The sequence below is a fragment of the Arvicanthis niloticus genome, chromosome X (genome assembly GCF_011762505.2).
Source record: "Arvicanthis niloticus isolate mArvNil1 chromosome X, mArvNil1.pat.X, whole genome shotgun sequence".
In the NCBI taxonomy this organism is placed as follows: domain Eukaryota; kingdom Metazoa; phylum Chordata; class Mammalia; order Rodentia; family Muridae; genus Arvicanthis; species Arvicanthis niloticus.
Window position 1 is genome coordinate 63,588,653 of NC_047679.1, and position 17,200 is coordinate 63,605,852.

A 17,200-nucleotide genomic window follows, 5' to 3' on the forward strand; every position below is an offset into this window, starting at 1 on the left:
AAATGTATCCTACCTACAAGATATGCAGGTACAAAAATGGAGCAGAAACCGAGGGAATAGCCAACTAAGGACTGGCCCAACTTGAAACCCATCCCATGGGCAAGAAATAATCCCTGACATCATTAATGGTACTCTGTTATGCTTGTAGACAGAAGCCTGGCAAAACTGTTTTCTGAGAGGTTCCATCCAGCAGCCAATGGAAAGAGTTGCAGAGAGTCACAACCAAACATTAGATAGTGTTTTAGGAATCTTGTGAAAGAGTTGGGGGAAGGATTGAGACTCCACATGAAGGCCAGCAGAGTCAGTCAACTAACCTGGGACCTTGGGGGCTCCCAGAGACTGAACCACCAACTAAAGAGCAAGCATGGGCCGGACATAACATCCCCTGCCCTGCACATATGTAGCAGATGTGCAGCTTGGTTTTCATGTTGGTCCTCCAACAACTGGAGCAGAGTCCCTGACTCTGATGGCTTCCTGTGGATCCTGTTCCCCTAACTGGGCTGCCTTGTCTGGCCTCAGTAGGAGAGGATGCGCCTACTTCTGGAGAAACTTGATATGCTAGGGTTCCTTGGTACCCAGGAGGGCCTCCCATTCTCAGAAGAGAAAGGGAGAGGGAGGGAGAGGGGCTATGTGTATTGGGGGAACTGGGTGGGGGGCTGCAATCAGGATGTAAAGTGAATAAATAAATGAAAAAATAAAATAATAAGGAATAATGTTTTTAAAAAGTCTCCAGTCATTTTTTGTATCATTTCTCTTGCTATTTTTGAAACTCCTTTAGAACAGGATGTGTCTGATGCATTTCTCTCTCATTGAAAGTATACACTTTCACACAGCAGCATACTTGGCAAACACAGGATGAAACCTGGTTTTACATCTGGATCACAACAAGAAGGAAAGCACTGACTAGGACAGTAAGTGTTTTTAGAGTAGTATTTGAGAAACCTTTGCCCTTTGTCTTCTCTTTATGTATTTGAAAAAAATGTTATTTCATCTGGAAGAATTTTATATTTTGTTACTTGTTCTTTAACAGTACCTCCATCTTAGTCTACTGAGATGAACCTCAAGTATGGCTGATGCCACATAATAACTTTGCACAATGCTAAATGTTATCATTTCTTCCTGAGTTGAATGAGACTTGGAAACTCAATGGTAGAAATCTCCATACCAAAGAAACCAGCATATGGTTAAAAAAAAGAGGCATTTGTCCCTTGAAGAAACATTAAATATTTAAAATATCACAATTATCTCAACCTCCTAGAAATGTCTTTCAAGTGGAATATAAACTAATTGTCCCTACAATTGATCAATACAATTATTTTATTTATCATTTATTATGAATGCATGAAGTACTTTGGAGAAATGTTTATTGTACCTTTTACAATTAAAAAATGCTTTATTTGCCTTTCTAATCATTCAGTTGTGTTATTTACACACTGGATATAATTTCCTTATCTGATACATAATTTAAAAAAAACATGTTTCCCATTAGTAAGGGGAATACTACTGCAAGTTGATGGGAATGCAAATTACTCTGTCAATCAATTTGGTGTTTTTTTCAGAAAATTGAAAATAATTCTACCTCAAAACCCAGCTATATCACTCCTGGGCATATACCCAAAAGATGCTCTACCATTCCACAAGGACACTTGCCCAACTATGTTCATAGCAGTTTTATTTATGATAGCTAGAAACTGGAAACAGCCCAGATGTCCCTCAAATGAAGAATGGATACAGAAAATATGACTCATTTATACAATGGAATACTATTCAACTATTAGACACAAAGACATCATGAAATTTGCAAGCAAATGGATGGACTAGAAAATACCCTGATTACATGGTATGTACTCACTATTAAGTGGCTATTAGCCATAAAGTGCAGGATAACCACACTGTAATCCACAGACCCAAAAAAGTCAAATAACAAGCCAAAGGAGGATGCTTGAATCTTTCTCAGAAGGGGAAACAAAATAGAAATAGGAGGTGGATGGAGGGAGGGAACTCGGTGGGAGAGGGAATGGGGAGGGAAACAGGATGAGTAGATCAGATGTAGGGAAAGCAGGGGAGAGAGAATAGAAAATGGCAATGGGCAGGGGTGGAGGGGAGGTATCTATGAGGTCTCATTAGCTGAGACTCCTAGCAGTGAGAGACATAGATCCTGAAGTGGCCAACTCCTATAGCCAGGCAGGACTCCTAGTGGAGAGATAAGAACACCTACCCACCCACAAAACCTTAGACCCAAAATATATCCTTCCTATAAGATATGCAGAGACAAAGATGGAGCAGAGACTGAGGGAATGGCCAACCAATGACTGGCCCAAAATGAGACCCACCCCATGGGCAAATACCAATCCCTGACACTTTGATATTCTGTTATGCTTGCAGAAAGGATCCTATCTTTCTCTGAGAGGTTCCACTCAGCAGCTAATGAAAACAGATGCAGAGACTCACACCCAAACATTAGATGTTCAAAGAGTCTTGTAGAAAAGTTGGAGGAAGGATTGAGGGACCTGAAGAGAATAGGAACTCCACATGAAGTCCAGCAGAGTCAACTAACCTCTACCTTTGGGGGCTCCCAGAACTAAACACCAACTAAAGATCATATACATGGACTGAACTGAGGCCACTGACACATATGTAGGAGATATGCAGCTTGGTCTTTATGTGGGTCCCCCAACAACTGAAGCGGGGACTATCCCTGACTCTGTTGACTGCCTGTAGATCCTACTCCTGTAACTGGGCCGCCTTGTCTGGCTTCAGTGGGAGAGGATGTGCCTAGTAATGAAGTGACTTGATGGGTCAGGGTGGGGTGATAATGAAGGGGGCCTCTTCCTTCTCAGAGGAAGAGAGGGAGGAATGGGTGGAGAAGAGGGGGCAAAATGAGTAGAGGAGCTGTGTGAGGTGGGGATTGGGAGGAGGGGGGCTGATATTGAAATGCAAAGTGAATAAATAAATTTTCATGTCATTAATGATATTGTTTGCAGTACCCCATGCTGCTAGTTTTCAAGCTCTCATTTTTGCTGTTCATTAAATAAAGCGTGAAAATTATTGAACATGTCTTACCCGAACTATTTCACAGTCAACATTTAATTCAGTTGCAACAGCTTCAATCTTCTCTCTACATACAGAGCCCAGGCTGGTCATACCATTGTCCCAGTACTTCTTAAGAGTAGCCAAGTCTCGGTCACTGAATTGAGTGCGGTCCTGTAGCTAGAAAATATATTTAAAATTTAATACAAGAAAGTAAACAGGGTGGAAAATAGCAAGCTAAGTTCAATACATAACATTGTGACAGTGATCTAGAGATATTTTAAAAGACATTTGATTTGTGCCTCTTCTTTCAGCTATCAGACCGCATTTTTTTACTTGCAAAATTAGCATGTTTAAAGGGAACAGAGGTGTCAAAAGTTCAAACTGACCTATGAAAAGGTACAAAAGGCTGGCATTTCCACCTCTCAAAGCAATAATGGACTTGTAACAAAGAATTCTTATCAAGCCCAGAATGGGTAAGAATCTTACACTTAATAATATCATTTTCTCTTTCAAAGTGGTGGGTCTTTAAGATTTTGTGTTTCTCTATCTGAATGTAAAATAAAACAAACAAAACACTTTCTCAGAGAAAACTTAGGATCCAGGTCTCCTTGTTCCCACAATAGGGCCCATTGGTCTATCTCACAGTTAAATTGTGTATGCTTGAGCCTTGTCTCCTGGCTTTCTATAAATTATGAGATGCCTACAGGCAAGGTGGAGAAAAAATTTGGTGCTCCCCACACTTTGGCCAAAACATAAATAAATAAATCCATTTGCTTTGACTAATTTCTGTTTCTTAGATTGTCTAAAATCCAGAAAATCTGAGACTCTGAGTTTATGAACCCAAGTATCCAGCAAATATAACAGATAAAATTTTTTTACAAGTTTTGCCATATTTCTTCGTTATTAAAATATACATTTTCACTGTTTTAAATTTGCATAATAAGTATGCTAGGACTAAAGAAGTAGAATTGCTTTTAAGTGACTGGAATGCAATGCTCTTCACTCTGCGAACATGTTCATTATAGCAAACAAATAAACAAGAAGATGATTTAAATTAACAACCTAGAATAACACTTATCATTTTAATTTATATTCTTTCAAACTTTTACTTATAATGCACACATTCCCACTCATATATTATACAAAATTAAAAAAGATAGAGGCTGTGGATAACAGGTTACTCAATAAAGTGCTTACTTTGCATGCAAGAAAATGCTTAGCTTTTAGTCCTAAACACCCATATAAAAGCCCAAAATGATGGGGCACTCTTATAAAGCCAATGTTGGAGAGACAGAGACAGATTTTCTGGGTCTCAATGGTCAGTCAATCCTAGCCTAATTGTTGAACAGCAGGCCAATTTGAGACTCTGTCTCAAAGGAAGTCTATATTATTCCTGGTGATAGCAGCCTACACTATGAGCATGTGTAAATTTATACATATATGTACACCTGAAACATATAGAAACATACATACACACACACACACACACACACACACACACACACACCCCAAAGATAGCCTAATATCATAGTGCTACTTGCCCTTTGGTTTTAATCTAAAGTTGTCTTACAGGTGGAGAAAAACTCTAAAGGCCCCCAAAGCATTTGCTTCCCAAGAAGAACTTTCACACAATTCTAACAACTTAAATTAACCAATATATATTTCATAGCTTATTTCATCTTTTCTATAACATCCTAACACTGCTATAGGAAGTTTAGAAACTATAAATCTCTTTTTTCCTCCAAGTTTGTTCAAACTGTGAGCAAATCTATTTGCTTTATCAATTTGTTACTTAATTCTTTTATAATGTAGCAGGTTTACAAATTTAAGGATTTTTGGTAACATGATGAATTTAAATGACAAATTAGTCTCCAATAAACTTAACATGTTTTGTTCTTAGGCTTTAAAAAACAATATAATAATATATGCTTTATACACTTTTTAATTCAATGAGTCTCAGAGGTGTCCCTAGGAAGTAAACTAGAAAAATGATAGAATAATGACTTTCATTTTGCTGATAAAGCATCAGGAAAAGAAAGGTCAATGAACTTGTTCAGTAGGTCACAAAGGGTCCAATGTAGAAGTAGAAATAGAGAAATATCTCTAATTCTTTTTCTGTAAGCTTTATCCTATGATATACCAAACTATATTGTGGAATACTGGAAAAATGGGCCTTACATATACAATTATATGCAGATTACATATTTTATGTTATATATTGAAAATCTGTGTGTATCCATGTTTGTGTGATAAAATAAAGGAGAAAGAAAAAGGGAATGAGAGGTAGGAGGTAGGGAAAGAGAAGGGATGCAGTGAAGGGAACAGGGAGTTGGGTAGATTGACAGGTGGAAAAAAAGAGGGAGGGAGGTATGAAGGAAGGCAGAGATAGATAGATAGATAGATAGATAGATAGATAGATAGATAGATAGATAATTGAGAGACCTAAAGAGGAGACTATAAGAATGATGTTTGGGGTATGTGGTTGTTTTAGTATAGTTAGTTCATCTGAGCATAACATGACTTTCTTATTACCAACATAGAGCAGAGATAACCCTGGCCCACTCATCAGGCAAGGAAATAAAACAATATACTAATAGCCAGGGCTCTGCTAATAGTAGTGGGGCTGCTAGTAGTCTCTAGTAGGGCAGATGGAAGAGTATAGGACTTCAACTGGGAATATAACCAGTACTCCCTCCTGCCTCCTCACTGCAAGTGACCTTCAGAAGTGCTAAAGTATAGTGCAGGGTAATTGAATGCAGGGCTCTATGAGGCAGTTCAGTGAGTTTGGTCTCACGGATGCTGGGGTGGGCCTTTTGTATGATGCAGGTGGTTCTGAGTCATTGTGCTCTAGGAAGCAAACCCAACAAACCCACTTGTTCCGCAGGCTGGATTTGAATGGAATCTTGCCTTTCGTCTGTCTTTGTTGCTAGATTTGGAGTGAATAGACATTTGTTCACATCTCCACAGGAGAAGCAATGCAATAGAGGCTCCAGTGCTGCCTTTTGCCTAAGATAAAGTTTATTTAGTTCCCCATTAAGAGTGCCCTTCAAATACTTCCTACACATAAACTCCTTTTTAATGTGCTGTTTCTAACTGCAATTTAATATGGAGGACCTCCTAAGTCAGACTCAGAAGTAGGAAATAAAAGATGTACAAGGGCTGGGGAGATGGTACAGTAAGCAAAAGCACTTGCTGTGTAAGCATGAGGACCTGAGCTCAAATCACTAGCTCCCACATAAAAGCATGCTTGCCTATAACCCCAGTCCTGGGAAGTGGAGCTACCTGGATTCCTGGTGTTTATTACCCAAGCAATCTTGGCGAAATGGCAAGTTTCAGATTCAACGAGACTTTCTTCTTTCTGTCTCTGACTCCATCTCTCTGACTTTATGTGTCTCTCCATCTCTTTCCCTTCCTCTCCCCAACCCTCTCTGTGAACATGCATATTAATAAATTCAATTACAAAGGGATAGAAAGATGGCTCAAAAGTTAAGAACATACTGTTCTTTCAGAGAAACTAAATGTGATTTCTAGCACTGATACTGGGTGGCTCACAACTACTTATCACTATACGTCCAAGGGATCTGACCACCTATTCTGGTCTTCACAGGCAATTGCAAACATGTGGTGCACAAGCATATATTCAGGTACACACAAACACATACAATTAAAAAATTAAAACTTGAAAATAGTTACTAGTTAAATCTATTTCTCCTTACTTAAAAATAACATTTATTGTAAGTACTATTATTAAATCATAAGTTTTCAATGAGTGAATCTAAACATGCCATCTAAAGTCTTTTGTTTCTCATCAAAGGGGTCTAAGTTAAGTTATTTGCAACATAAAAATCACATCACTTGTTCATTCTACATTGATTGCACAACAGTTGTGGAATTAAAATTCTAAAAACCCAGGATAAAAATCAATTGTAGAAGATTCTAGGAAGGTTCATGACAGCAACTGCTGTCATGAATATTCCCGTGAATTTCCATTGCAGCAAATTCTCTAGTGCGAGTTAACCTACATTACTGTCAGAACGGAAGAAGTAATGAACAGAACACTGAACACACTCAGCCAATTAATTTGTAATTCATTTAGAGGACATCCAGAGCTGATTCATTCTTTAAATTGAACTAAATAAAACCTGATTTTATTTGCTAGAAATGTGCTGGGGTCTAAGCATTAGCAATGCTAAAGGCGACCTATTATGACAATGCCTATTAAGTAGAAGCTTATGAAAGAAGCGCAGTTCTTTTTAAAGCTCCTAAGAGCATATTTTAACTAAGAAAATAAATAAGGTAATAAAAATCAATTAGCATTAAATTTTCAAAGACCCATTTAGAGAGGGAACAGAGTGAGTGGACATTGAAAGGCTAAGGTGAATTCTCCCCTAAGGAAGATTGAAATTGAAGTCAAATTTGTCTTTCTATTGGACTCTCAGGTCAACTTCGTTTTAGGAAACACACTGAAGCCTAAAGTTCTGGCTTAGGTAAAGGACAGTGTCAATAATTCTGTTGATTCTGTGCAAAGGGCTGCATTCCAAAAGTCCAGGGCTTCCTAAATGTGACATAAAAAACGTGTTGTCGGTGTGCTACCCTCAAACAAGGCCTTAATATGAAATACAATCAAATAAAAATAAAAGAATATAAAATCAATTCCTATTTTCTTTTTCTTCACCTGAAAACCTATTAATTTTAACATCCAACATAACCACTAGCAATAGATACTTCAGTAATATTATAGGACTAAAATGCATATAGAGAGTCAGGTTCAATGGCTTACATTGTAATGAGCTTCATAGCAAGCACTAGGACATGCACAGACTATGTGTGAGATTCTCCCTCTCTTCTCAGCACGCACACACACACACACACACACACACATACAACTATATGTGTGTTAGTATATGTGCATGTATGCATATATATATATTCTTACTTGAAAACCTATAAATGTAATACCAAAAGTAAACCACTAGTGATATATATGTATATATATACATATATATATATATATATATTAGATATGATACCATAACTTAAACTTTTCTACCTAATAGTATACTATGCTAAATTTTTTGTATCAACATTTACAAATATACCTACATTATCGCCTAGGCTAGCCTGAAACTCCCAATCCTCCTTGGTTAGTTTCCTGAGTCCTAGGTTTATAGGTTTGAACCATTATACTTAGCACATTTGACTATTTTAAAAAATCACTCATGTAAGTAAAAACATGCACTGTTTGTCACTCTGTGCCTAGCCTACTTCACTTAACATGACACTTTTCATCATTATTCATATACTTATAAGTAGCAAGGTTATCTTTTATATGGGGTGAATAATATTTTATATAAATACCTACATACAGTGTAATAAAAGGTTATGTGCATGTATTCAGAAAAACCACATTTTCTCTATTTATTCATCCCTTGACAAAATTTATGTTGTTACCATATTTTAGCTATTTCAGAAAATGCTGCAGTGTAAGGCAGGTATATCTCTTTGGGATTTTCCTTTCTAATCTGTTAAAAATATATTATTGTTGCTGTTGCTGTTGTTTTTGTTATGTGTACATGGATGTATAGGTGCCCATAGAAACTAGAGGAATCTCTTATTCCACAGAGCTAGAATTACAGTTGTAAATCTAGGGTGCTAGTAACAACTTGGATCCTCTAAGAAAACAGTAAGTACTCTTGGCCATTGAGCCATCTCTCAAGGCCCAGTTTTCAAATATTTTGATTATATATCTCAAAATGGCAATTCCCAAACACAGGCTACTTCTATTTTCATTTTTCAGTTTCAATTTTTAGCTAACATATTGTGTTTCATCCTATGGATACACCCATAACAAGTTTATCTATTGCTATGTGTGGTGGGAAGAAATTCCCAGCAGTGTGTTTTGATATTTGATTATTTCCTCTTCATATTGTTAGAAAGAGATTCCTGCCACTGGATCATGAGAATGGCTAAAATCATGACTTCCGATACTATGAAAATGAGATGGGCAATAATAAATTTGCTTCTAGTTGCAGACACTGTACTCTATGTAAAGCCATATTAATGTGCATTTGGGAACAAAGTGAACATTCTGAGGTGGTGGGAGACAGGATTTGTAGAGAATAAGCACTGATGGCAACTAGTTCCTAAGCACGGTTCAATATTCTGTGAGCTAATAGCAAACTAAGACCTGTTACTCTGAGATCAGGTATTGTTCCTAGTGTCCATGATAAAGGTTGTTTAAATAATGTAAGTGCAGCAACACAATGGAGCAGACCAGTTGAGACACTCCCAGGTTTCCACAGATACTTAGGCATGCAGAATAATGCTTTTACTTTAGTAAATATGAGCTTAAAATTTTTATTAATCATTTTCATTCATTTATATTTCAAATGATAAGCCCCTTCCTGGTTACCACTCCATAACCCCCCATCCCATCTCCTCTCCCCCCTCCCCTATCCCTCTATGAGAATGCTTCTTGACCCACTCACCCACTCCTACCTCACCCCTCTAGCATCCCCCTACAGTGGGGCATCAAGCCTCCTTATCCTCCCACTGATGTCAGATAAGTCCATCCTCTGCCACATCTGTAGCCAGAGCCATGGCTTGTTCCATGTATACTCTTTGGATGGTGGTTTAGTTCTTGGGAGCTCTGGGTTGTCCAGTTAGTTGATATTGTTCTTCCTATGGGATTGCAATCCCCTTCGGCTCCTTCAGTCCTTCTCCTAGCTCTTCCATTGGGGTCCCCAGGGCTCAGTCCAATGGTTGGCTGTGAGTACCTGCATCTGTATTAGTCAGGTGCTGGTAGAACCTCTCAGGGAACAGTCCTATCAGGTTCCTGTCTGCAGCGCTTCTTGGCATCAGCAATAGTGTTTGGGTTTGGTGTCTGCAGATGGGATGGATCCCTAGGTGGGGCAGTCTGTGGATGGCCTTTCCTTCAGTCTCTGTTCCATTTTATTTGTCTCTGTCTTTCCTTTGGACAGGAACATTTCAGAATGGCTAAGAGCAAAGACTCAGGAGACAACAGATGCTGGCAAGGATGTGGAGAAAGAGGAACACTCCTCCACTGCTGGTGGGACTGAAAGCTGGTAAAACCACTTCGGAAATCAATCTGGCATTTCCTCAGAAAATTGTTAATAGTTCTACCTGAAGACCCAGTTATAGCACTCCTGGGCATATTCCCAAAAGATGATCCAACATATAACAAAGACACATGCTCCAGTATGTTTATAGCAGCCTTATTTATAATAGCCAGAAGCTGGAAAGAACCCAGATGTCCCTCAGCAGAGGAATAGAGACAGAAAATGTGGTACGTTTACAAAATGGAGTACTACTCAGCTATTAAAAACAATGAATTCATGAAATTCAGAGGCAAATGGATGGAACTAGAAAATATCATCCTGAGTGAGGTAACCCAATCACAAAAAACACACATGGTATGTAGTCACTGATAAGTGGATATTAGTCCCAAAGCTCACAGTGCTCACAATACAGCCCACAAACCATATGGAGCTTAAAAAGAAGGAAGACCAAAGTGTGGATGCTTCAATCCTACATAGAAGGGGGAACAAAATAATCACAGGAGGTAGAGAGAGGAAGGGAACTGGGAGGAAGAAAGAAGGGGAAGGGGGAAAGCAGATCAGGTATTGGAAAGGACAGGAGAGAGGTACAAAGGTAATTAAATAGAAACATGTAACAGTGGGGGATGGGGAACTGGGGGTAGCCACTAGAAAGTCCCAGACTCCAGGGAAGTGAGAGGCTCCCAGTACCCAATGGTGATGGTTTAAGCTGAAATAGGTAACAACGGGGAGATAGAACCTGTAGAGACCACCTCCAGTAGATATACATGGCCCCCAGTTGAGGGACAGGGCCACCCACACATCTCAACATTTTAAGCCCAGAAATGTTCCAGTTCAAAGGAAAGGCATTTTAAATTTTAAATGCAGTGCTACAGATGAATTGTGAGTCTCATTCATGCATGGCATATATGCTCTCAGACTGAGTGAGATTCTCAGTCCTTAATTTTAAAAATAAATGCAGTTGGTTCTCCATGTCTATGGGTTGTGCATCTATAATCAGATTGTGGATTGAAAATATATGAAAAATAATCTCAGAAATTTTATAAGACAAAACTTGAATTTAACAGTGCTAATACCATGCTTACTCCATAGGAATGAAGTCTCTATCTCTTGAGTTTTTCCATTTGAGGATTGTTCATCTTCTCTCTTAGTCATGTTCTATGCAGTTAGGCCTGTTGTGGTTGGGTCTGCACTAAATAAACCAATTTCTTCTTATTATTAATAAACTAAATAAACTAATTTCTTATTATTATTACCTAAAACAAGATAACACCTATATACAGCTGTACACTGTGTTAGATATTATAATATAGGCATAATGTGATATGTTTGGAAGGATGTGCATATCTTATATACAAAATAATGCAGATTTATATATAAGGGAGTTGAGCTTCAGTGGACTTGGATGTTCCTAAGGAGAGCTGACATCATTGTGTTGCAGATTCCAAAGGGATGACAAAATCGTTAAGTACTCTGGAATGAGGGCAGGAATGGATAATAGACCCTAGTTTTTGCTATCCTCATCTGGATTTTGGCTTTCTAACATTGTAGAAAAATGCTTTTTTTTCTTTCCTTATTTTTACTTTCCATGCTTCTAGTGTCTAAAATTATCTGAATTATATATTTGAGTTATTTGTGTAAAAAATACATACACACATATGTGTGTATGTGTGTGTGTTGGTTCTTTGAGAATTTTATATTTTTTTTTATATTTTTTAATCATAAATACTTCCTCAACACTTCTAAAATCAATCTTCCCTTTCCTACCTCCAACTTGGTGTCTTCCTATCAACTGGACCAATATATGCTAATATTCTTAGGTATGTGGCTTTTCACTTAGAGTGTGGGTGACTCCTTAGTGGCTATGCTCTTAGAAACAGCTGATCTTTCCTTTTCCAGTAGCTAATAGTTACTAATAGCTCATCTGATAGAGGTGGAACTGAATGCCCAGCTCTCCCTCTCTATGCTGAGGTTTTGTCTGGTCTGATCTTGTACATGCTGTTGCAACTGTTTTCAGTTCATACAGACCTCTGCTCTACTGTATCTAGAAAACAGTTTCCTTGCAGTTTTCCACTGACTTTGGCTCTTATATTTTTTTTCTGGCCCTCTTCTTCAATGATCCCTGAGCTTTAGGAGGAGGAGGTATGATATAGGATGTGTTCATAAAAAGATAAAGAGAGAAGGGATATGTTCTATGTCAGGTGTAGTCAGCTATGGGGGCAGGGGGTGTCTAAAAGGGCCCATGCCAAGGGATCCCTTCCCCCTGAGGGACCAGCCACAGGAGGGAGGATGGTATAGCATAGAATAGAGTTTATTCAGGGCATGGAGAGGGGAGTTAAAAGGTTAGTAGAGGCAGAGAAAGGCAGAGAGAATAAAGAAGAAGAGTAGAGGCAGGCCATGAGCACGTGTAGAGAGAGGGGGAAGGGAATGAGGAAGGGGAAAGGAGAGGCAAGAGAAACAAGAGAGGGAGGAGGGGCAAGGAGCAGGCCTATCTGGCCGTTGCCAGGTAACTGTGGGGTGGAACATACCTGGCTTTAACCACGTAACTGTGGGGTGGAGCTTAGACAGAATGCTAACAATATAGGTGTTTTATTTAGGTCTGAATATTCTTTGGTTTTAGTCTTTGCAACTTGAACAGATTTGGGTCTCTGTGCTAATCATCAACAACTGCAAACCTAAATTTCTCGGATGAAGGTGGGGATTACATCAAATAAATGTTTCTGTGATCATCAGTAGAGTCCCCTTTGAAATAAGTATATAATTTTTTCCATAGAAAATCTGCACAGACATATATTCCACTTACTTTGTTTAATAATGTCCCTCTCTTCAGTGAAAAATTCCACCAACAGTTAACAAAGATTATGATTTTGTTACACTCTCACCAACGCTTGTCTTGCTTTGTCTGTGTTTATACCTTTTAGAATAAATATTTTAACTATATTGAGGGGGTACCACCACAGATTTTGAGACTTCTCTGACTCCATATTTGAGTGAGTTGATTCTTTGTCTTCATTTGTTGGGAACCTAAGACATGAGATGACTATGCAGTTTTAATTTAAAAAAAAAAAAGAAGAGGAAAGAAAGAAAATCGGTTTCTTTCATAGCTAGAAGCTGGAGTTGTCCTTGTCAGATAACAAGGACATCTGCCTCTGCACCTGGCCGGAGACCTGGGATGCCTCGAAGTAATTTTCTTATCTCTTTCCCCTTCAAGGTTTACCCCTTTCTTGAAAACAGACCTGAGAACATTCCTGAGACAGTGAGGCACCTGGACACCTGAAGTGAATAGTGGAAAACCAGAACAACCAGCTCACTCCCAGCTTGATTCCTCAGGCTACTGAAACCTTATTAACTCTAAGGGAATGATCCTCAATGGGGTCGCATTCTCTGAAACTCTTCCTTCTTAGTCATTCTGTTTTCTCTTAAGCTCCCTACAATAAAATACTTCTTTCTAAAACTCTCTCTCTCTCTCTCTGGTCTATGAATTTCATTCTTCAAATTTTGTGAGAAAAGAACCCCAAAGCTGCTGGTATGGGGTGGCTTTGAGATCCATCAAGTTTCTAGGACCCAGCATCCCCAGCAAGGCACACCAAGGGCTAAGAATGGCTGTCACTATGAAGCACATTCCAAAATTGCAAATTCATTCACTTGGATTTCTTTCACTAGAGAAATCCAACTAACACAGGTCACAGGTATTTGTAATTCATTCTTGAGAAACCGGTTTCATTTCACAGCCTGAGTTTGAGTAAAGAATATCTTGGGGTTTTTTTGTTTGTTTTATGTTTTGTTTGTTTGTTTACTTTCTAGAGTACATTGGCTTAACTTAAACTTATTGCATGCCAGTAAACCCATTATGAATAAAAATATGTTTTAAATGTATTTAATATATCAAACCTCTTGAATATCACAATTTAGTAACCAACTGTTTACCCTCAAAACCACATGGCTGACTGGAGCAGTGGCCCTTCCATAGATGTCCAGAATTATGTGTATAGTGTGTTACACACAATTTGCCCATAAAAACAAAATTCTAAATCGCAAACACATATTTTTATTGAGTATGTACTTTGTTTTGTACAAACGTAAAAATTTAAAAAAGTATTGTAAGTTAAATTACAATAATTTGGGGACTTCCAATACCATCATCTAAGTTAGTGATTCAAATCTCTCCTAAAGACACAACATGTGGGAACTTGGTGTCAGGCGTTTTTTCTTTCTTTTCTGTTTGTCATGCTAGAAACATGAGTTTTGCATATAGGAGGTTTTTCATACAGTGTGCAAGGTCTCTATTAACATTTGCAGATGTCAGTTTTGGGTTTAACTTGTCTTTAAAAAGTGAATGTTTTCTTGCCCTTTTGGCTATTATGGTAGTTCAGCTTACAGATATTAAATATCTGTATGACTAGAAACCCACTAAATACTGCCTCACTTTTTCTAATAAAATTAAACAATATTTTCCTTTGAACATAGTAGGAAGCAGTTTCAATAAAATTAGATGAATTTTGGCTTTTGATATAGCTCAATCAGCAAACTGCTTCCCTAACATGCATGAAGTACTGGCCCAGTCCTCAGCACCTCATAAATAGGGTGTAATGCTAAACAGGTATAATTCTAGTACTTGGGTGGTAGAGGCAGGAGAATCAGAATCTCACGGTCATCCTTGGCTACATGGTAAGTTTGAGGACCCACTAGGCTACATGAGACCCTACCAATATTTTTAACTTTAAAAAGAGGAATTGCAGGTCTTCCATATGTATAAGAGAAAACTAGAACAATAATAATAAAGCTCCCCAATTCTTTAGCCCTATCACCTCTCTCTCTCTCTCTCTCTCTCTCTCTCTCTCTCTCTCTCTCTCTCTCTCTCTCCCTGCAATTTTTCTCTTCAATGAAAATTAGTGAGAATCTAGAAAATCCTAAATTTAAATCTTAGCTCCCTGTCTTCCTAATTGTGGGCAAGTAACTTAATTTCTGAGACTTACTTTCTTTATCCTATAATGATGTGATTAAGATTACCCCCTAGCACCACTAAAGTGATTAAATAAGAAATTCTGGGGGCTGGAGAAATGGCTCAGTGGTTAAGAGCACTGACTACTCTTCCAGAGGTCCTGAGTTCAATTCCCAGCAACCACATGGTAGCTCATGACCATCTGTAATAGGATCTGCTGCCCTCTTCTGGTATGTCTGAGGACAGCTACAGAGTACTCATATAAATAAAATAAATCTTAAAGAGGGAGAGGGAGAAAGAGAGAGAGAGAGAGAGAGAGAGAGAGAGAGAGAGAGAGAGAGACCAGTCTCATAATCATAGGAACTTTATAAATGTTAGCATCCTACCTATATCCTAAACAAGAAAAAGGTACAAGATATTTAGAGGTAAACTTAATTCCATTGAAAAACCAGATACGTCAGGGGAATAACCACATTTTAAAAGATCAGAATTAGGTATAAACACTGGGAATTGCCCCAGCCTTTTTTGTAAAGAGCACCATACCACAAATACTATTTCTGTGATTTTAGAAAGTAACCCAGTCACAAAAGAATACACATGGTATACACTCACTGATAAGTGGATATTAAGAAAAAAGGTCACAATACCCACGATGCAACTCAGAGACCACAGTAAGCTCAAGAAGAACCAAATTTGGATGCTACAATCCTACTTAGAAGGGGAAACAAAATAATCATGGGAGGTAGAGGGTGGGAGGGATTTTGGAGGGAGTGAGGAGGGGGAAAGGGGGCAGGATTGGGTATGAGAGGAGATGGGGGAGATGTACAGAGAGTCAGGAAATTGAACTGAGGTGTGTAGCAATGGGGAATTGGGGAACTAGGGGTAGCCACCAAAAAGTCCCAGATACCAGGAAAGCAAGACACTTCCAGGACCCAACAGGGATGACATTAGCTGAAATACCCAACAAAGGGGAGAAAGAACCTGTAGAGACCATATGGAGAGGTTAGGCACAGCCCCTAGTTGAAGGATGGGGCCATCCACCCATCTCAAAAATTTTAACCCAGAATTGCTCCTGTTTAAAGGGAATACAGGGACAGAGGGTGAAGCAGAGACTGAAGGAAAGGCCATCCAGAGACTACCCCACCTGGGGATCCATCCTATGCAGATACCAAACCCAGACACACTATTGCTGATGCCAAGAAGTGTTTGCTGACAGGAACCTGAAATAGCTGTCCCCTGAGAGGCTCTGCCAGATCCTGACAAATACAGATATGGATGCCTGTAGCCAACCATCAGACTGAGCACAGGGACCCCAATGGAGGAGTCATGGGAAGGAATGGAGTTGAATGAAGGGGTTTGCAACCCCATAGGAAGAACAACAATACCAACCAACCAGACCCCCTCCAGAGCTCCCAGGGACTAAACCACCATCCAAAGAGTACACATGGAGTGTTCCATGGCTCCAGCTGCATATGTAGCAGAGGATGGCCTTATCGAACATCAGTGGGAGGAGAGGACCTTGGTCTTGTGATTGCTCGATGCCCCAGCATAGGAGAATGCTAGGGCTATGAGGCAGGGGTGGGTGGGTGGGTGGGGAAGCCCCCTCATAAAAGCAAGAGTGAGGGGGATGGGATAGGGGGGTTGCTGAGGGGAAACTGAGAAGGGAGACATTTGAAATGTAAACAAATAAAATAATTTTTTAAAAGAAAAAAAACACAAAATAGTAGGCATGGCCAACGTGTTACCTATTTACATTTCAGCTGCACTCTTCATATAGTACAGATGCCCATGGATCATTTTGACTATGAAAAGAATATGATTTATTTTCTTGACAGTATCATCAGGATGCAGTTAAAGCTTCATTACATTTCCTTCCACTAAAATCTATGTAGGACCCAAGATTCTGTGCAGTAAATTTGAACCTTGATAGATGTTTACCTTAAATTCTTTTTTCTTTTACTACCAATCCATTTTATAGATTTTCTTTTATTCTCTATCTGGTTTTCTCTGCTTTAAATGTGTTATGTAAAGAAAAAACAATATTTATTTAGTTCACAGTTCTAGAAGTCCAAGAGCACAGTATGCACATCTTCATGAAAGCCTGAGGGCCTTCCTACTGGGTCCTTGCACACTGGAGACCAGTGTGTTA

The 17,200-nt window shown here is 38.8% G+C and overlaps 1 protein-coding gene across 2 annotated transcripts in view; it reads right to left on the reverse strand.

The window, feature by feature from the left end:
* Hdx (highly divergent homeobox) overlaps positions 1–17,200 on the reverse strand; it is a 111,105-nt gene that overhangs the window by 36,833 nt on the left and 57,072 nt on the right. For both annotated transcript variants that reach the window (XM_034485528.2, XM_034485529.2), the window contains one exon: positions 3,064–3,210. In XM_034485528.2, coding sequence (XP_034341419.1) covers positions 3,064–3,210 — 147 coding nt within the window. The remainder of the gene's footprint in view (positions 1–3,063; positions 3,211–17,200) is intronic.